Raw genomic sequence first — 16986 nt, 5'->3', positions numbered from 1 at the left:
AATTAATTTAGGGCAATTCTGCTAGTGGGGAAATAATGGTAAACCTCTGAATTTGGGGACTTGGATAAAACATTAACAGTAAGTGAAAAGCTAATTTTGTTAAAATTTTCACTCATAGTGGATCAAAACTCAAGAATTCCATGCCAGTGATGGGAGGGGAGAAGGGTGTGGCTGACTAAATTTGAGTGAATGCATTGTGCTCTGGTGTGTGGGATCACAGCACTGCTCAGGTTTGGCCCAGCTGCCCCTCTGTTAATGATGGAGGGGTGGCTGGGCCAAATGTGAATAGCACTGTAACCCTGTGCACCAAATCACAATGCTCAGAATGGGGAGCCAGGCCCAGCACCAGGGGAAGGACCCACTGCTGCAGGGTTTATTGGGCAAGCTCACAATTTTTAGTGTCTAGCAAAAGTTATGAAGTTAAGCTCCCAGGCTTGTCTTTTGAAAGTGTTGTGCAAGTTTCCTTTGAGGATGAGGACTGAATAGGTCGCTCTATATCTGACTGAATAGAGACACTGGATTTTTGGTTTATTAAAATAATCTATTACCCACTAACAACCCCCCCTTTCCTTTCCTCCTTTTGACTGGAGGGGTGTTAACGGACCATTTCATCTTGAATGGTCCCTTGAAATGTGTGTTAGCTGCTTATGCTAAACAATCTGTTCCACCTTGTATTTAGCTGTGACACTCTGAGTGAGTTTCCCAGACCTATAGAAGAGCTCTGTGTAAGCTCAAAAGCTTCTCTCTCTCACCAACCAGATGTTGCTCCAATAAAAGATATTACCTCACCCACCTTGTCTCTCTGATATCTGGGACCAACACAGCTACAACAACAGTGCATACAAAAATATGAGTAAGGATGACAGAATTGGGCTTTTAGGGAGAGATTGAGATGTCCTTAAAATTATTGTGTTGTCCCACTGAAGTCTGTAGAAGGCATTGTATTCAAATATGAATTATGTCCCAAGTCAACAAGTTTGGTGGTTTTAGTCTAATTTCAGTCTAATTTTAATGGAAATTTCCTCACACTGCTTTGTAATTTAGCACCCCTTATCACAACCAGCAATCTTTGTTCAGAATAGGCCATAGACCAGGAACAGCAAAATATATTTCGAATTGGAATTGTGGTGCTTTGACTGTGTGAGAGGAACTTGCGCAGTTCTGTCAATTACTGTATGCTTGGAATAGAGAATTGCTATCAGTCTCTCCTCTCCATTAAGCACTAAAAGTTATTAAATTCACCCTATAATTAAACAAAAAAAACTTGGAGGAGAAAATGTCTGCATCCCACTGCGTAAGCAGCCTCAAGGAACTCAGGTGATCCTTCTGGGAAAACAAATATAAACACTGAAGATATTGGATCAAGCAGCTCTTCCAGAAACTCCTTACTATTAATGTTTACAATAAAAAATTATTAATCTTTAATGCATTCTTTTGCATTTTCTTTCCTATTATGTTGAATTATTGCATCTGAAGTTCTCTGGCTGACAGTGTCTTTGCAGCAGCAGCCTCTCCTTCTGTTTAATATCAAAATCCTATCTGACCTTGAGTGATATCTGCCTCACTCCTGATGGGAAATGGCAGGGATGTCACAAGTATACAATTAAAAGCCCACTTGCTCTAAATGCCCAAAATGAAGATTAACTAGACCATATGTATTAAGTGTAAAGTAAAATACCTTGAAATTTTGCCAATAGTTTGAAACAAAAGCAGAATGATTCTGAAAATAAAAGATAAAAAAATATTAATTTAGTGTCATACTGAAAACACCTAGGGTAATAAACCCATGTAGGTTTTTGGCAAATGGATGCCTAGACATCTTAAAATCTATTACAGAAATGAGACTATTAAAAGTGATAGATCTCATCATTCTCATAGATCTTCACCTAAATTAAGAGGAAGACCTTGAATGCAAACTTTCTTTATCTAATTTTTACAGCATTTTGGAGGCTGACACAAACGGGAAATCTAATGTTTGAGGAGCTGACGTTTTCTGTTTTTCTGGGTTTTTCTATAGATTTACAACACCAGTATACACTTAATAGGTCAACTGTCTTCTACAAGGACAAGGATATTAATGTGCAATGATAAGTTACCCCACTAAATTAACAGTAATCCCAGATGGCTGGTCTCATTTGCTTTTATTTTGGCAGATGAATTGGCAAAATTTTTACATCAAGCAGAAAACTCCACAGTGAACAAAGAGATGAGACAGGATTAGTCTCCAAATTGAATTCCGTATAGTGTGTTTCTGTTATGTGGTAGTGATTATTTCTGCATATTGGCGATTGGCATTTTTGAAGTGGTCTAAATTCAGTTCAATAGATGTTAAATTTGACATGTTTCATGCTGCTATTCTGAAGTTATAAACTATACAGATATTCAGATTAACGGGAGCAGAGTTCTGCTTTCTCTTGGGGGCTATTATTGCACTAGGCTGGATATTTTGCTTACTTGTTATTAGGTATGTCAGATCCCTTAGTCCATATTCCACAGTGTTTCCTATTTAGGAATCCTCAGTTGTTGTTAATCAGTTCCTTTTTGGACAACTCTTTGAACATTTGAAATGCTGTATAACATTCTTTTGAATTTTGGGTCAGATCCTCAGCTGGTGTAAATTGAAATATCTCCATTGTTTTCAGTCAAGCTGTGTTGACTGATACGAGTTGAGAATCTGGCCTTCTATGTTTCAATTAAATATTTGGTCTGAAGTTTAAAAACTCATGAGCTTCTTCGTGCATTGAGCACACAATTTCTCCATTTTGAGGGTGTGTCCACTTGAATTCATCTGTTTGGATTGTAAGTTCTTTTGGGCAAGGACCGTCTTTTGCTATGGTATCTGTTTGTACAGTACCTAGTACAATGAGGCCCCAATCTCAGTTGTAGCCTCTAGGTGCTACTGTAATATAAATAATAACAAAAATATGGGTTGATATTGAAATGGCCCATCCTGTTGAAATGAGGATGCTCAGAGAGCTGGGAATATATTCAGTTCATCTTACTTAGAATCAATGTATGGCCCATGGTTCAGCTATGCATGCCAACATTACATGTTAACTAATTTTATAGATTTGGCACATTTATTATTATTGATGTGTTCAATAATAGTTATGATTAAAGTTTCTCTTTTTCTTAATGAAACCTTTTAGAGTATTTCCTTTGTTGGATGATAGTGAGGTCATGTAAGGAACTAGGACAAAGGTTCAGATATCACAGATTTGAGAGGTTAGAGACACATATAGATTGTTAGGTAGATTTTTTTTTTATAAGTGACTGATTTTAAAAATATATCATTTAATTTCAAATCCAAGTAAATAAAAGAGCATTGGGTCCTCCTCGGAGAAGCCAGGATCACAAATAATTTTCTTACAAGAGATCCACCTAATTTCGTACGAAATTACAAGCAAGAATTGATGTGTTAAGTAGATTGAGTGACAATGATTTTGATATATGGGCACTTCAGTGTTAAGTCTCTTTTGAGAAACAGGATACAGAGGCCATTTTATTGTAGTGGAGGGAAAAGTAGGTGAGATGGAATTGTTATTAGTTAATATGAATTCCTATACTTTGAATGCTTCAGGAACTGGCACCTTACAAATAAACTCTGTTTTTCTACTATATATAGAAGCATGTGATATAACAATAAGCACTTATTAACAAAATTATTGATCATTGTGACAAAGTCAAACCTCACAGCTATAAAAGAGTGGTGGAAGACATGTGTATCATTCCTAGAATGGTGAAGGCCCTTTTGCCTATGAACTGAAAAGACGTTACCTCAGGTTAATTAGAGACACGTGAGTCCAATTAAGGGGCTGCTGGTGACCTTTAAAAACCCCTCCTCCAGTGAGAGAGTGGGAGGAGGGAGAAGAAACAAGCTGCAGCGGGGTTAGGGGCAGCAGGAAGAAAAGGGTTCTCCTAGGTGAGAAGGCTGGTCTCCTCCTTACACAGGAAACATTGAATTTACATCTGTTTTGGGGAAGGGCTAGTAACCAGAAACCAGCATAATAAGTTAATACTCTAGTCAGGGATCAAGGAGATGGGGTTCTTTTCTATATAGGGTTCTCTTGCTTAAGAGAACTACTCTAGCCTACCCTGAGCCTGACCTTGTAAATATTGTAAATAAACCAAAGTTAAGAACTTAAAAACTTCCAGAGTAGGACTGACTTACTCCAGCCCTGCCTCTGCCGCCACAGAGAGAAATGCTGAGGCTGACGTGGCAAAAAAGGTGCCTTGCCACATCATATACAGAAATCTGCTGTATGGGTGAGGGGACATGTAGAAAGAGAGAAACCTCACCTTTAATCTTAGTTCCTCCTGAACTGCTGACAAATTGGAAAGTCCAATTCCTCCACTGATTATGGTCACTCACTAGTTGTTGTGGTACTTCATCCCAGCTGATGCCAGATCATTCAGTGTCCTCTGGCACTGTTTTCTGTCAATTCTTCCTTGACCTTCCTCGCTTTCTCTTTCCTTTCTCAGATACCCATTTCAATACTTGCTTAGCATGTCTCATCTTCCATATGGTATATATATCCCAGGCAGCTGACCCGTCTTTCTTTGATTATATTTTATAACATGTCCTGCTCTCTCAGCTCCCTTACTCTTATATTTGTAATTTTGTCTTTCCATGAAATATTCAGTATTTTCCTCCACCATCTTTGATGGGAAGCCTCCAATCTCTTTTTGTTAGCCACAGTCATTGGCCATGTCTCTGCTCTGTACAGAAACATGCTCAGTACAATCGCATGGTTTAATCTGACCTATCATTTGGTGTGAAGGTCTGTTTGACCAAATTTGGTCATCCTTCCAAAAGTGGTGTTTGCTTTTCCTAATCTTGTGCGAATATGTTTATCACAGCCACCTTTGAATGACATCACACACACTCAGGTAACAGAACATTTCTAGCTGTTCAATTTCTTTTCCATCCATGTACACCTTTGTATCTGTTGTCCAGTTTTCTACTTTCATAATATTGTTTTTTCTCTGCATTTATTTTCAGTCCAAATTTTGCTGCTTCCTGTTCTACCTCTGATGTAAGGGCAGTCATTCCATTCCACTTCATACTTAGGGCTGGTCTACACTATGGCAGTAAATCGATCTAAGTTACGATACTTCAGTTACAACGTAGCTAGATCCACTTACCGCAGTGTCCACACTGCGCTGTGTTGATGGGAGACGCTCTCCCACCGACTTCCCTTATGCTTCTTGGCAGAGAGGTGGAGTAGACAAATCGATCGGAGAGTGCTCTCCCATCGATTTAGCATGTCTTCATCAGACCTGCTAAATCGACACCACTGCAGGGATCACAGCAATGCTGATTTAGCCAGTAGTGTAGACCTGGCCTCAGTAAAGCAATGTTGTCGGCAAAGTTAAGGTTGTGTAACTAGTCTCTGCTAACCAATTTTACACCGTCCATGATGCCTTGTGTTGCCTGCTTCATCACCCAATCTACCACCAATGCAAAGAGGATTGATGATAACACACACCCTTGTCTAACTCCAGTCACAATATTGAACCATTCACCCAGGCCTGTATCCAATCTTACTGCATATCTACTTCCATGATATAAACTCCTTATAGTGCTGATCAGTTTATCTGTTATATCCTAGCTTCTAGCAATATTAAGAGAGATTATACTGTATATATTATTGTAGTGCCTAAGAGCCAACCCAATTGTTGTAGGCACTGTAAAAATACACAGTAGTAGAGAGTCCCTGCCCCAAAGAGTTTACAGTCTAAATAGACAAGACCGACACAGGGCTGGGGAAGAGGGTATAATACACAAGCAGCATGAACAGTTTAATGGCAGCAAATGTCATATGTTACATGATTATATTTATTTATTGAGGGGTTACTTAGAAGGAGATAAGCTAAATATAAAGGGTAGGGAAGGAGAGTGAGGCTGATAGGGAAGGGGGTAAGGTGAAGAGACTGCGAAGGAGGGAGAGGGTTGGAGCTAGAGCCCTGCAACTCTACAGATATCCACCTTATATCCATGGACCATTTTTGCAGATCATGGATCAAATGCAGATACAAATTTTGTATCTGTGCAGGGCTCTCGTTGAAGCAAACAGCCAGTCAGCATAGGGCACTGAAAATCCAGTCAAAGTTTTAGAAAGTTGACTGAATGTCAAGTGGTCCCTGCTTTGGCTGCTTTTGTTCCTTCTGGCTGGTTCCTCTCTGCCGTTTTACCTGGGGGGGTGGGCACTTGAGTCCTAGTGCCCCCAGAGTATTCTGTTACATTACAGTCTCATAGACTTTAATGTCAGAAGAGACCATCATGATCCTCTAGTCACCTCCTGCACATTGCAGGCCACAGAACCTCACCCACTCACTCCTGTAACAGACCCCTAACCTCAGGCTGAGTTACTGAAGTCCTCAAATCATGATTTAAAGAGAATCCACCAATTACACTATTTTAAACCTGCAAGTGATTCTTGCCCCATGCTGTAGAGGAAGGCAAAAAAAGCTCCCAGAGTCTCTACCAATCTGACCCGGGGGGAAAAATCCTACCTGACCCCAAATATGGCGATCAGTTTGACCCTGAGCATGTGGGCAAGAACCACTAGCTAGACACCTGGGAACGAATTCTCTGTAGTAACTCAAAGCTCTCCCCATCTAGTGTCCCATCACCAGCCATTGGAGATATTTGCTGCTAGCAGTCACAGATCCACTTCATGCCATTGTTGTCAGTCTCATCATACCACCCCTCCATAAACTTATCAAGCTCAGTCTTGAAGCCAGTTAGGTTTTTTGCCCCCACTGCTCCCCTGGGAAAGCTGTTCCAGAACTTCACTCCTCTGATGGTTAGAAACCTTTGTCTAATTTCAAGCCTAAACTTGTTGATGGCCAGTTTATATCCATTTGTTCTTGTGTCCACGTTGGTGCTTAACTTAAATACCTTCTCTCCCTCCCTGGTATTTATCCCTCTTATGTATTTATAAAGAGCAATCATATCTCCCCTCAGCCTTCTTTTGGTTAATCTAAATAAGTCAAGCTCTTTGAGTCTCCTCTCATAAGGTAGGTTTTCCATTCCTTCGATCATTCTAGTAGCCATTCTCTGCACCTGTTCTATTTTGAATTCATTCTGTTCTGTTCCTTCCATATAAATATTTCAAATTGATAGAGAAGTTCAAAACATTAAAAGGGGGGAACCTACCCCACACAAAAAATAAAAAATCAATAATCCAAATACTGGGTTACTATTTTCCTGGGGGGAATGGGGGTAACATAAACAAAATCAATTTTTCTTGGAAGTTATACTTGCAGATTCTTTCAGCTGTTCTTTTTCTGCTTTGTTTTAAGATGTATGGTGTAGTCAGAGCTTCCAGGTTGCTTTGCAAGTGTCCAGCCCAGTGCATGCACTTGTGCTTTACCTTTTTGTATATCTGTATTTCAATACAAACCCTGGAGCAGTGGTCCCCAACCTCTTTGTGGCCAGTAGCACATTCATGTTTTCAGAAGAGTGTGGCGGGCGCCAACAATTTTTCAATGTTTATTTTGTATTTGTACATTAAATACGAAAAACATCATATTTAATATTACATAATATATGGATCCAGAGAGAAGCCAGAGAGAAGCCGTGAGGACAGAGAACACTGGCGCCCGCTAATAATATATAATGTATAGATTAGTCAAGACTACCCTGGAGTTTTTTAGTCCCCAAGAGTGGGAATCCACTCTGGTATCTTTAGGTGGTAATTATTAACCTGAATGTTCTTTGCTTGCCATTACTCAGTGACATGAAATAAAATGTTCTGTCTAAGGGCACTGGGGCACTGGCATTTGATCTCAGAACGAGGCCGTATGGCCAGTGCTTCAAAGAGCCAAAAAAATTTGAGAGCTCAGAGAGTTCTTCCCTGTATCACATTAGTGAGCTGAGACCCAAAAGTAGGAATCTAGCTAAATGATGTTTTCAGAGAAGCCTAATTACAAGTGAGTAATTATCTGTTACTGCCCATTTTTCCTTCTGGTCTCTTTGTTAATATATATCCTGTACTTACTTGATACAAAGGTAAAACTAAATAATAATCTGAGGAAAACAGAAAGCAAACAAATCCTGTTTGAATGCCGCTTGAGACACAGGTCCCAGAGCTATACCTCTGATCCAAAGCACAGTCTAAAAATCTGCCTTCAAAAAACTTCAGATTCCTTTGCATCCAGGATTCTCCTTCTATCTCTGTTCTTGTGTTTGCAGAAGGGTATGAATTATACAGAGGAAAAAAAGACACTAGATTTCAGTAACCTCAGCATGAGGCTCACACAATGTAAAAAAATGACTTGTGTAGCAGTGTGATGTCTTTTATTCTTTCTTTTTTGTTTTGTTCCAGGACTGTATCAGTTTGGGCTCAGGAGAGCCAAACAGAAGTGCATACCACTCTTTTGTCCTCTACCACAGTAACAGCCCTCGTTGGGGGGAAATTATCAAGCTACCCATCCCCATTGACAGGTTTCGTGGGTCTCACCTTCGCTTTGAGTTCAGGCATTGCTCCAGTGAGTGCAACATAATCCTTTGTCCAAAACAAATCTAAAAATGTTGATTTCTTTCCATTACAAGTAGAGGATTAAAATGCTATGTCACTGGAAGAGGGAATCTTAAAGTACAATAAGTACAGTGTTAAGGATCCTGGTGCTATCAAGAGTTGTTAGAGAATAGAAAAAAAGGGTCTAAATTAGAACATGCAGTTCAGGACAACAGACTCCCATATTATTTTCCTACTGTGTTCTTTGACATATTGTCTTTTCAAGTTGTGCATATGATTTACTCTGGTCAACACAATCTTGATAAAAGCTTGTCTGATTTACATTTGTAGAGACTAATTTTGTGGTCAATAGCATAAACTGAGACCTAGTACAGTGTGTGTATCTATCTAGCTATCGATTATAGATAGATAGATAGATGAATCCTGATGTGGCTTCGTGCATTGGTTGTTAGAAATACAGAGAGGCAAAGGAGTGAGTGTGTAGTATAGAGAGTGAGGGGGGGGGAAATATACACACTCACACTTGCAGCATATGCAGAAATGTTTCTCTATGTTCTTTATTTCCTGTTGCAGCTAAAGACAAAGGAGAAAAAAAGCTTGTTGGCTTTGCATTCACTCCTCTGATGAGGGATGATGGCACCACCCTATCGGATGATATCCATGAGCTTTATGTTTATAAGGTACCATAGCTCACAACTCTTCTAATGCTGCACTGCAGACCTGCCACCTATTTATCCCTACTTCAGTGTAGATATATTTGAGTAAATGTCATTGCATTTCTGATAATGCTGTTTTTCATTACATGAGGAAATAGTGATAGGATTCTGAACCTATTTATAACAGATCCCAATTTATAGGACTTGGTATAGATGGGTGTCATTTTTCAGGTACAATTGATTTCCCCCCTCAAATTATAATGACCTTTGTTACTCCTCTCTGGTTTTAAATTCAGTCTCACTAGTATTCATAACCACCCAAGAATGCTATGAGGGTATGTTATTACTATACGCTTTTATGCTCTGAAAACATGCTGTTATGGACTAGACTAGTAATGTGAGACACCATAATCCTGCTCGGCAAAACTCTAGCTGAGTAATTTTGTCCTTACAAGGTTACCCTAGTTTTTTCCTTCAATGTATATATATAGCTCTCAAACAGATACATTACATCTGGAAGATTCTTAAAAGTTCTGAAGGGATGCGTGAGTGGGAGACCACATTTTCTTAAGCACAGGTGACTTAATGTACTGTACCTGAGGATGACAAGCATAGGTTTCTGTGTATAGATTTTCTGTGCACTCAGAGGATCGTACAATGGCATTCTGATTTATGACTAAGTATCCTAGGTGCTATGATAATACAAATAATAATTCAGGCTAGCAAGGCATGAATGTGTGGAATAAAGTAAATCAACTGGGTAAAATTTAGTTTCCTTTCTGTATCTGCAGTGTGATGAGAACAGCACATTTAATAATCATGCTCTGTACCTGGGGCTGCCCTGCTGCAAAGAGGACTACAACGGCTGCCCTAACATCCCTTCAAGCCTCATTTTCCAGCGTAGTACCAAAGAGACCTTCTCGATCTCCACCCAGCTCTCCTCCACCAAACTCACCCAGAACGGTACCATAACTGTCCCTTTTGAAAACAAGGCCATTGAAACATGTTCTGTTTTTTCACTATAATGTTCCTTTTTTCTATGGGTTAATGTTAGCTGTGCTTATATTTACTAAGCTCCATTGCTACTGGAATGAGTAGAGAAAGGGTTTTTTAAGGAAATGAGCATACTAACTTGTAACAGAGATAGTAGGTATATTCTGTAAATAGAGGCACAAAAGCTAGGATAAAACATTGTTAATTCTGATTAAACTCATGAGAATAATAAATTCAAAGTTAGCTTGTTTACTCAATTCTAAATTAGCTCTGTTGGGCTTTGTATTGAAGGTTTCTGTGATCAAGGCTTGATGTTGCTTACTTCAAGTCCTCAGGGGCATCGAAGGGTGAAATGTGACTGCCCACAATGCAACGTCAAGACAAAATGGGGAGAGATACAACCTTTACTTTTTAAACACCATTCATTTCTTTGGCAATAATGTAACATATGTTTCTGGGTTTACTCCTTGGGTTTTCTCTTTGAGGTGAGGAGTAATTCATGGAACAAGTATCGCCTCTTCAATCGCTATCACATCTTGGGGGTGGCTTTCTTCCTACCTTACTTGTTTATAAATTTTGACTGATTCTGGGTGTGTTTCTAACCCACAAGCTTTTGTTATGGGAAGGATTCTTGAACTGTTGTTAACTATTTTAGAGGCTTCACTTAAACTTATACCATGTTTCAGTCTTTCATCATATTGCGTGAAAAGCGATAGAGAGAGAGACCACAGACAAGATCTAAATGTGCAGTGGAAACTGAAACATTTCTTTCTTTCTTTTAGTGGCCAGTCTGGCCCTCTATAGTTGTCATACTGATTCTGAACGTTAGTATCCCAGCCATGTACTGCCTGTACTAGACATTCTTCAGTGTCCTTGTGCTTTACAGTATATCAGAGTGCATGTTCCTTTCTTGTGTCATTTTGCAGTGGACTTGCTTGCCCTCTTAAAATGGAAGGCTTACCCAGACCGTGTAATGGATATCCTAGGAAGACTGAGGCATGTCAATGGCGAGGAAATTGTTAAGGTACTGAATCAACTAATGGTCACTCTTACTGACGGAAAAATTATTTTTTATGATAATGAAGTATTTGAGGGAGCAAACCAGAAGAGGCCTTCCTGTGATTGACTCTCTGCTGTCAATTTTTAAAGTCCAGATAATATGACTGTTATCTAAGATGTTATGTACCTGGTATTTTTTAGGGGGCTCAGGGTTTTGTGTATATATATTTTCAGTGTGTAGATAAGGAAAAATCATGTTTCTGCTTTATTCCTTGACCAAAAAAAAGTTAAAGATTGAGATAATGTTGAACATTACACATTAATCTATAACAGCATTAGAATGTTGCAGTTATTTAATACATTTGAAAGAGAATTTAGACAAGTTTAAGAAAATAAATGTATGAAAGCTGGGAATTTAAAACACTGTAATTCAAAAATCCTAAACTCCAGAAACACACAGTAAATCCATATTATCCCTGCCAACTACAGCTTCTTCTTGGAGTTATTGTCCCAAAGGGGCTCCACTTTACACAGCCACACATCCAGGCACTTTTGATCAGAGATTTTTCACCAGCAGTGTCCACATGTCTGTGCCTGCTTCCTACACATCCTCGTGCTCTGGACCAATGGTATATTAGCGAGGAGCGGACCCACTGCAGCTCCAGTTCCTTTTCAACCACCTGTAGCTAGAGAGGGAGCATTGTGGTGTCTGCTAGCTTAGCATACCTAGCTGACCATTTATTTTATTATTTTATTATATTTGTTTCTTCTTGGTACAAGCTGTGCTTTTGGAGGTTCCCCCAACCTTGTTTTTCACAGCCTCTGCCCTTTGACCTCCTTTGTCTGCAGCCTCCTTCCTTGGGCTATGCCCAAAAACCTGGATTTTAATCCCTACCAGACCTGCCACTGGTCCTTCCCCTTGGCAACAGGCATTCCGGCTGCCTCAGAGAGTCCCATGCCCTATCAAAGTGTAAGGTCTGCTCTGACTTCAGGAGCAGATCCAGGAAGCTGAGAGAGGACAGACTAAAGTTACTTCTTATGGAGCAGTCCTTGAGAGCCACCATCATTTCAGGGTCCGACTCTCCGTGCATACATTGGCATCAACCTCTCAGAGCATTCTGATGACGACTTTGGCTCCGGTGAGCAGAGAAAGGGTAGCTTCAGAGAGTTCAAAGCCCTCTAAAAAGAACAGACATCACTACCCCATATGTGGCATCTAAAAGAAGGGGAAAGTCACCCCAAAGGCCAGGGATTGAGAAGGCAGAATGGGTACAACTAGACTTCTACCTCCTCTGGTATCAAGATGTTGGTACTCATGAACAAGACTTCCAGCACACATACTGAGAAGTCTTAGGACAAACAGCCCTGTTCAGCACGATTGTCGGTACCCTTGAAGCCCTCCAACCCATGGACTTGAAGAAACTGCCACCGACCCCAATCCAGGCACCCTCTTCAGGCTTTGTGCATAAGGAACATATGGACCACCCATCCATGCTGTCTCCAGTACCACTCAACTCACCTCAGCCTGAGGAGCAGTGTCCAGAATTGCTGATACCAACCAGTTTCCTCTATCATGAGGCTCTCTGAGTCACAGCCTGAATCCGCTGTACTGAGAGGTACACAGGGATTTCCTACCGGTACCAATGTACCCAGCTGTCCTGACATACTTCCCAGCTTCTGTGCACCTGCACACTAAAAGTCAGCCACTGGTTCCAACTCAGAATCCAGTACCAACACAACCACCAGTACTGACATGACCAACAGTACCAACACTCCTAGCTCCTCTGTTAGATACAGGGAGGCAACACCTCCTTGGACTCAAACATTTCTGTCCAGGATTCCACCACATTTCCATTCCAACCTCCCTCTCCAGCAGTGTACTGTAAGGACAAGACCCCTGTAACGAGCCAACTTCCAACCTGCCAACCTTGGCAGGAGAACCCTTACGGTCCCTTCCCCTTTCCTTATACACCTCCACAATGGGCTTTCTGGAATCCATGGGCTTCTTATGCTGACTAATTTTATAGAATGCTCTCACAGAAGAGGACTTACCAAGAAAAGCAGGCAGTGGGACCCTATTCTCCAGGAAGACCCTTTGAAAGAACAAGAGCTAAGGGAAGAAAAGGAGGCATTACCTTCCAATAAATCATTTTCCTCCAGATGTGGCAATTATGCCCCTTTCCCCTATCAAAGTCTTTCAAGAACTAAAGAAGAGAGTGACTGAGAGTTTACAGATTCCCCTAAAGAGGATACAGGAACCCCAGCATACCTTGCATACTTCTACTCCAGGCAGGATAACCCTGGCCATTTGGAAAACACTGGCTGCCATCCTGCCTACATGCAGGAGTGCTGGCGAAAAGTACTATGTGCTGGGCACGGGCTCAGAGTACCTTTTTCTCCCACCTCTCCCCAAACTCTCTTGTGATCAACGTGGTTAATGAGAGAAACAGGGGCTGTCCAAATCAGCTCCTCATGACCAGGATCTTAAGCACCTGGATCTCCTTGGCTGCAAGAGTTACTCTTCAGTTGAACTACAATTCAGGATTGCCAACTATCGTGCATTGTTGTCAAAATATGACTCCACACATTATAGCAAATTCTCTCATTTTATTGATCACTTGCCTCAGGACCAGAAGAACCAGTTTCAAACCATCATCTCCAAAGGCCAGATGTAGTGAGGCGGTGTGGCTCCCCGCCGCCCCGGAGAGGGACGAGCCCTTCCGGACCCCGGAGTGGGCGGAGCTAGGGAGCTCTGAGCCCGCCCCTCAGAGGGTCAGGCGGCGCCCCAGAAGTACAAAGGCTCGACCTCAGAACTCACTGGAGAGACAGCTGCCGGGGAGGCCAGATGCCTCTGGCCTGGCCTGCGACTGGGAAGCCCCTGCGGCCCTAGGTGCACCCAAGGACTGGCCTGACCTGCCCCTCGCCCACTACCCGGAGGAGTTGCCAGGCCTGCCCCAGGCCCACTACCCGGAGGAGTTGCTGGGCCTGCCTCTCGCTAGCTACCCCGAGGAACCCCTGGTGCTGGACCCCCTGGAGGACACCACTGTGACCCAGGTACCACCAGAGGGGGAGTCTGGAAGTAGCTCAGGGGCAGCCGACCCTGGTCTGGCAGCAACACTGCCAGAGCCCATTTCAGTGTGTTGCGGCCAGGATCCCCACTGACACAGCAGCAGGTCTTCTGCCACTGCGAGGGCCCCGGGCTGGGACGCAGTGGAGTGGGAGGGCCTGCATCCCCCCCTGCCACCCAACTTGTGGGTGGCAGTCTCCCCCTCTCTCAGGTCCTTTGGAGGCCTGAGCTCATTGCTACTGTTTTCATTGCCACTGCTCAGCCCTGCCTGAGGGCCTGAGCACCTGACCCACTGTTGCCCTGCCCTGACCTAGAGCCCGGGCTTACTGTGCTTATTTCAGTTGCTGCAAGGGCCGCCGAGGGAGACTCCCACGGCCGGACTAATTCCCCCAAGACATCAACAGTGTATAGTGAGGCAGTGTGGCTCTCCGCCGCCCCGGAGAGGGATGAGCCCCGGCTAACCTCTTTACACCAGATGATACCAAAGCTTCTTTGCAGGCCTCTCTCGATGCTGCTGGTACTAACCAGCCTCTTGTTCATTTTGACCATTTGGTCACAAATCACCTCACTATGGATCCTATGGTGCACCACCCTGCCCAACTGCTACTCTGTGATGTACACCTCTCCCAGAATACATCAGATCAGACAGATGGATACTTGAAGTATTATAGTCGGGTTACACCATCCTGTTCAGCCCCATTTCCTCTTCCTCATCCCTTTTGAGCGATCCTTCTCACATGGGGTGCCCTAAGGCAAGAGGTAGAATCTTTCCTGCTGCTGGGGGGCAATTGAACAGGTTCCTCACAGTTTGACCTAAAAAGGCTTCTACTCCAGGTACTTCCTGGTTCCCAAGAGAAAAGGGGAATGGAGACTGAACCTGGACCTCAGGTCTCTGAACACTTTCAAAAAAATTGCAGAGATTCAGGATGGTATCCCTAGCAGCGATAATTCCATCATTAACTCGTCATTAATTGATTTATGCCTCTTCCTATATTCCCTCAGTCCAGACCATGACTATGCATAGGGTGCAGGTGAGACCCACAGATACTGCTGATGAAAAATCTCTGATCAAAAGCTCATGGGCACGTGCGCACCCATAGGGACAAAACATCTCGAAGCACTCCAGTTTCTGTACTGGTAATTAACACCTCCTTATCCTCCTCTTACTCTTGCAACATGAAAGAAAGGAAACCTTCTTTGTTATGTCTATGAATTAAAATAACCCGGATGGTCTTTTGTTATCTGATTATGTAACCTGCACCTATCATTTTGGCCTGTAAGAGCTATGGGAGAACTCTCAGGTCTAGTCTGCTGGGGGTCTGCAGCCTGTGTGTTCAGGATGAATGTGTAAAAACTTGATTCCTATCTGTGATTGTAAAAGGGGTCTCTGGCCATTATTGTGTTTGGGGTGAATGTTGCCGTAACATATGATTTCCTTGTTTTTTAGTATTTGCATTGTTGTGAGAAAGTACAGCTAAGCAACCTTACCTATAAATTAACCACATTTTTTGTGTGGAAATATTGAAAAGGTGGCTGTCTCTGAACTCCCTTCCTAAATAAGCAAGAATACTCAAAAATTCATTAGTTGCATGGAGGCAATGATGGAACTGAAGCTCCAGTCGACAATTTGATTTCTGAGCTAAATATACAGCTCTTTTTGTTCACAAAGCAACAACCTCGTGGCTATTAGTTATGAATGACAAACCTCAAAAATTTCAGTATTTGGATCTGAATAGGCTCAGAAAATGCCAGATGGATAATCAAATTTATTTCAACTTTTTAGGTCTCTTTTCTTCTATGTCTTGCCCAGATCCTTCCCTTCAGAGCAAGTAGATCATTCTCTCTTACCATGACACCAACTGCTTAACAATCTACAGGAGGCCTTCTTTATCTCTCTCTACTTTTCCAAATCTCTCCTTAGTCCTCAAAATTAGAGCTGGTCAGAACATTTTTGACAAAATGTTTTTTCGTCACAGTAAGCTGTTTCACCAACACTGAAATGTTTCACAGATATGTATGTATTTTGATGAAGTTTTTAACAAGAACATTTCTGAGGTCCAGGGTGGCCTCTCTGGTCATTTCCAGGGAGAGAGAGAGAGAGAGAAACCCCAATTTGAAAACCTGGCCTTTTCAATCCAAACATAGATGTTTAAACACAATTTCATTTAGCAAAAAAATTAAAAAGGTTTTGTTTTCCTTCCAATACAGAACAAAAACAAATTTTGGCAATCTCTATTGTGCTGAATTCCAACTCTTCTGTTATCTTACATGCCCCAGGCTTTTCCAGATCAAAGATGATATTTCAGAATACATTCACACACTTGTGAGAAGGACACATGCATGCCAGATATGAAGACAGTGGCTATCCCTTCCACTAGTTCCAGAAATGCAGAGAGCCCTTCCTGCAATTTATTTTGCAGAATTTAAGAATTGGAAGGTGGTGTGTTTGGGCTCTGGGATAGTGAACCCAAAAAACCTGCCCACTTCAATAGTACTCATTTTTGAATAATGCTACGTATTGAATGTTGACTTATATGATTATGAGCAAAACAGGCCTACTCCTCCATGTCCATATTTGAATTCTTCACAAAATTCCATAATTTTGAGAATAAATTTTGTCTTCAATGCAGTACAGCAAGGGTCTGCACAGGGAGAATTTTTCTTTTGGAAATCGTAAAAAATGTGTGGACTTAACATATTCCAAGTGAAGTGTTGACTGACTCCCTTCTGGAATTCACTGCCATTCAGTGACAGCTGTATCTTTTTTTCGGGAACTTCATAAATC

At 41.8% G+C, this 16986-nt stretch overlaps 1 protein-coding gene across 1 annotated transcript in view; it reads left to right on the top strand.

Moving 5' to 3' along the window:
• The window catches only part of DOCK3 (dedicator of cytokinesis 3), a 611447-nt gene that overhangs the window by 447136 nt on the left and 147325 nt on the right, over positions 1 to 16986 (top strand). Inside the window, exons 15-18 of the mRNA XM_065408097.1 lie at positions 8334 to 8496; positions 9060 to 9166; positions 9934 to 10105; positions 11062 to 11159. Of these exons, the coding sequence (XP_065264169.1) occupies positions 8334 to 8496; positions 9060 to 9166; positions 9934 to 10105; positions 11062 to 11159 (540 nt within the window). The remainder of the gene's footprint in view (positions 1 to 8333; positions 8497 to 9059; positions 9167 to 9933; positions 10106 to 11061; positions 11160 to 16986) is intronic.

This window comes from Emys orbicularis, chromosome 7 (genome assembly GCF_028017835.1).
Source record: "Emys orbicularis isolate rEmyOrb1 chromosome 7, rEmyOrb1.hap1, whole genome shotgun sequence".
Classification (NCBI taxonomy): Eukaryota; Metazoa; Chordata; order Testudines; family Emydidae; genus Emys; species Emys orbicularis.
This window is presented reverse-complemented; position numbering and strand designations above follow the sequence as displayed.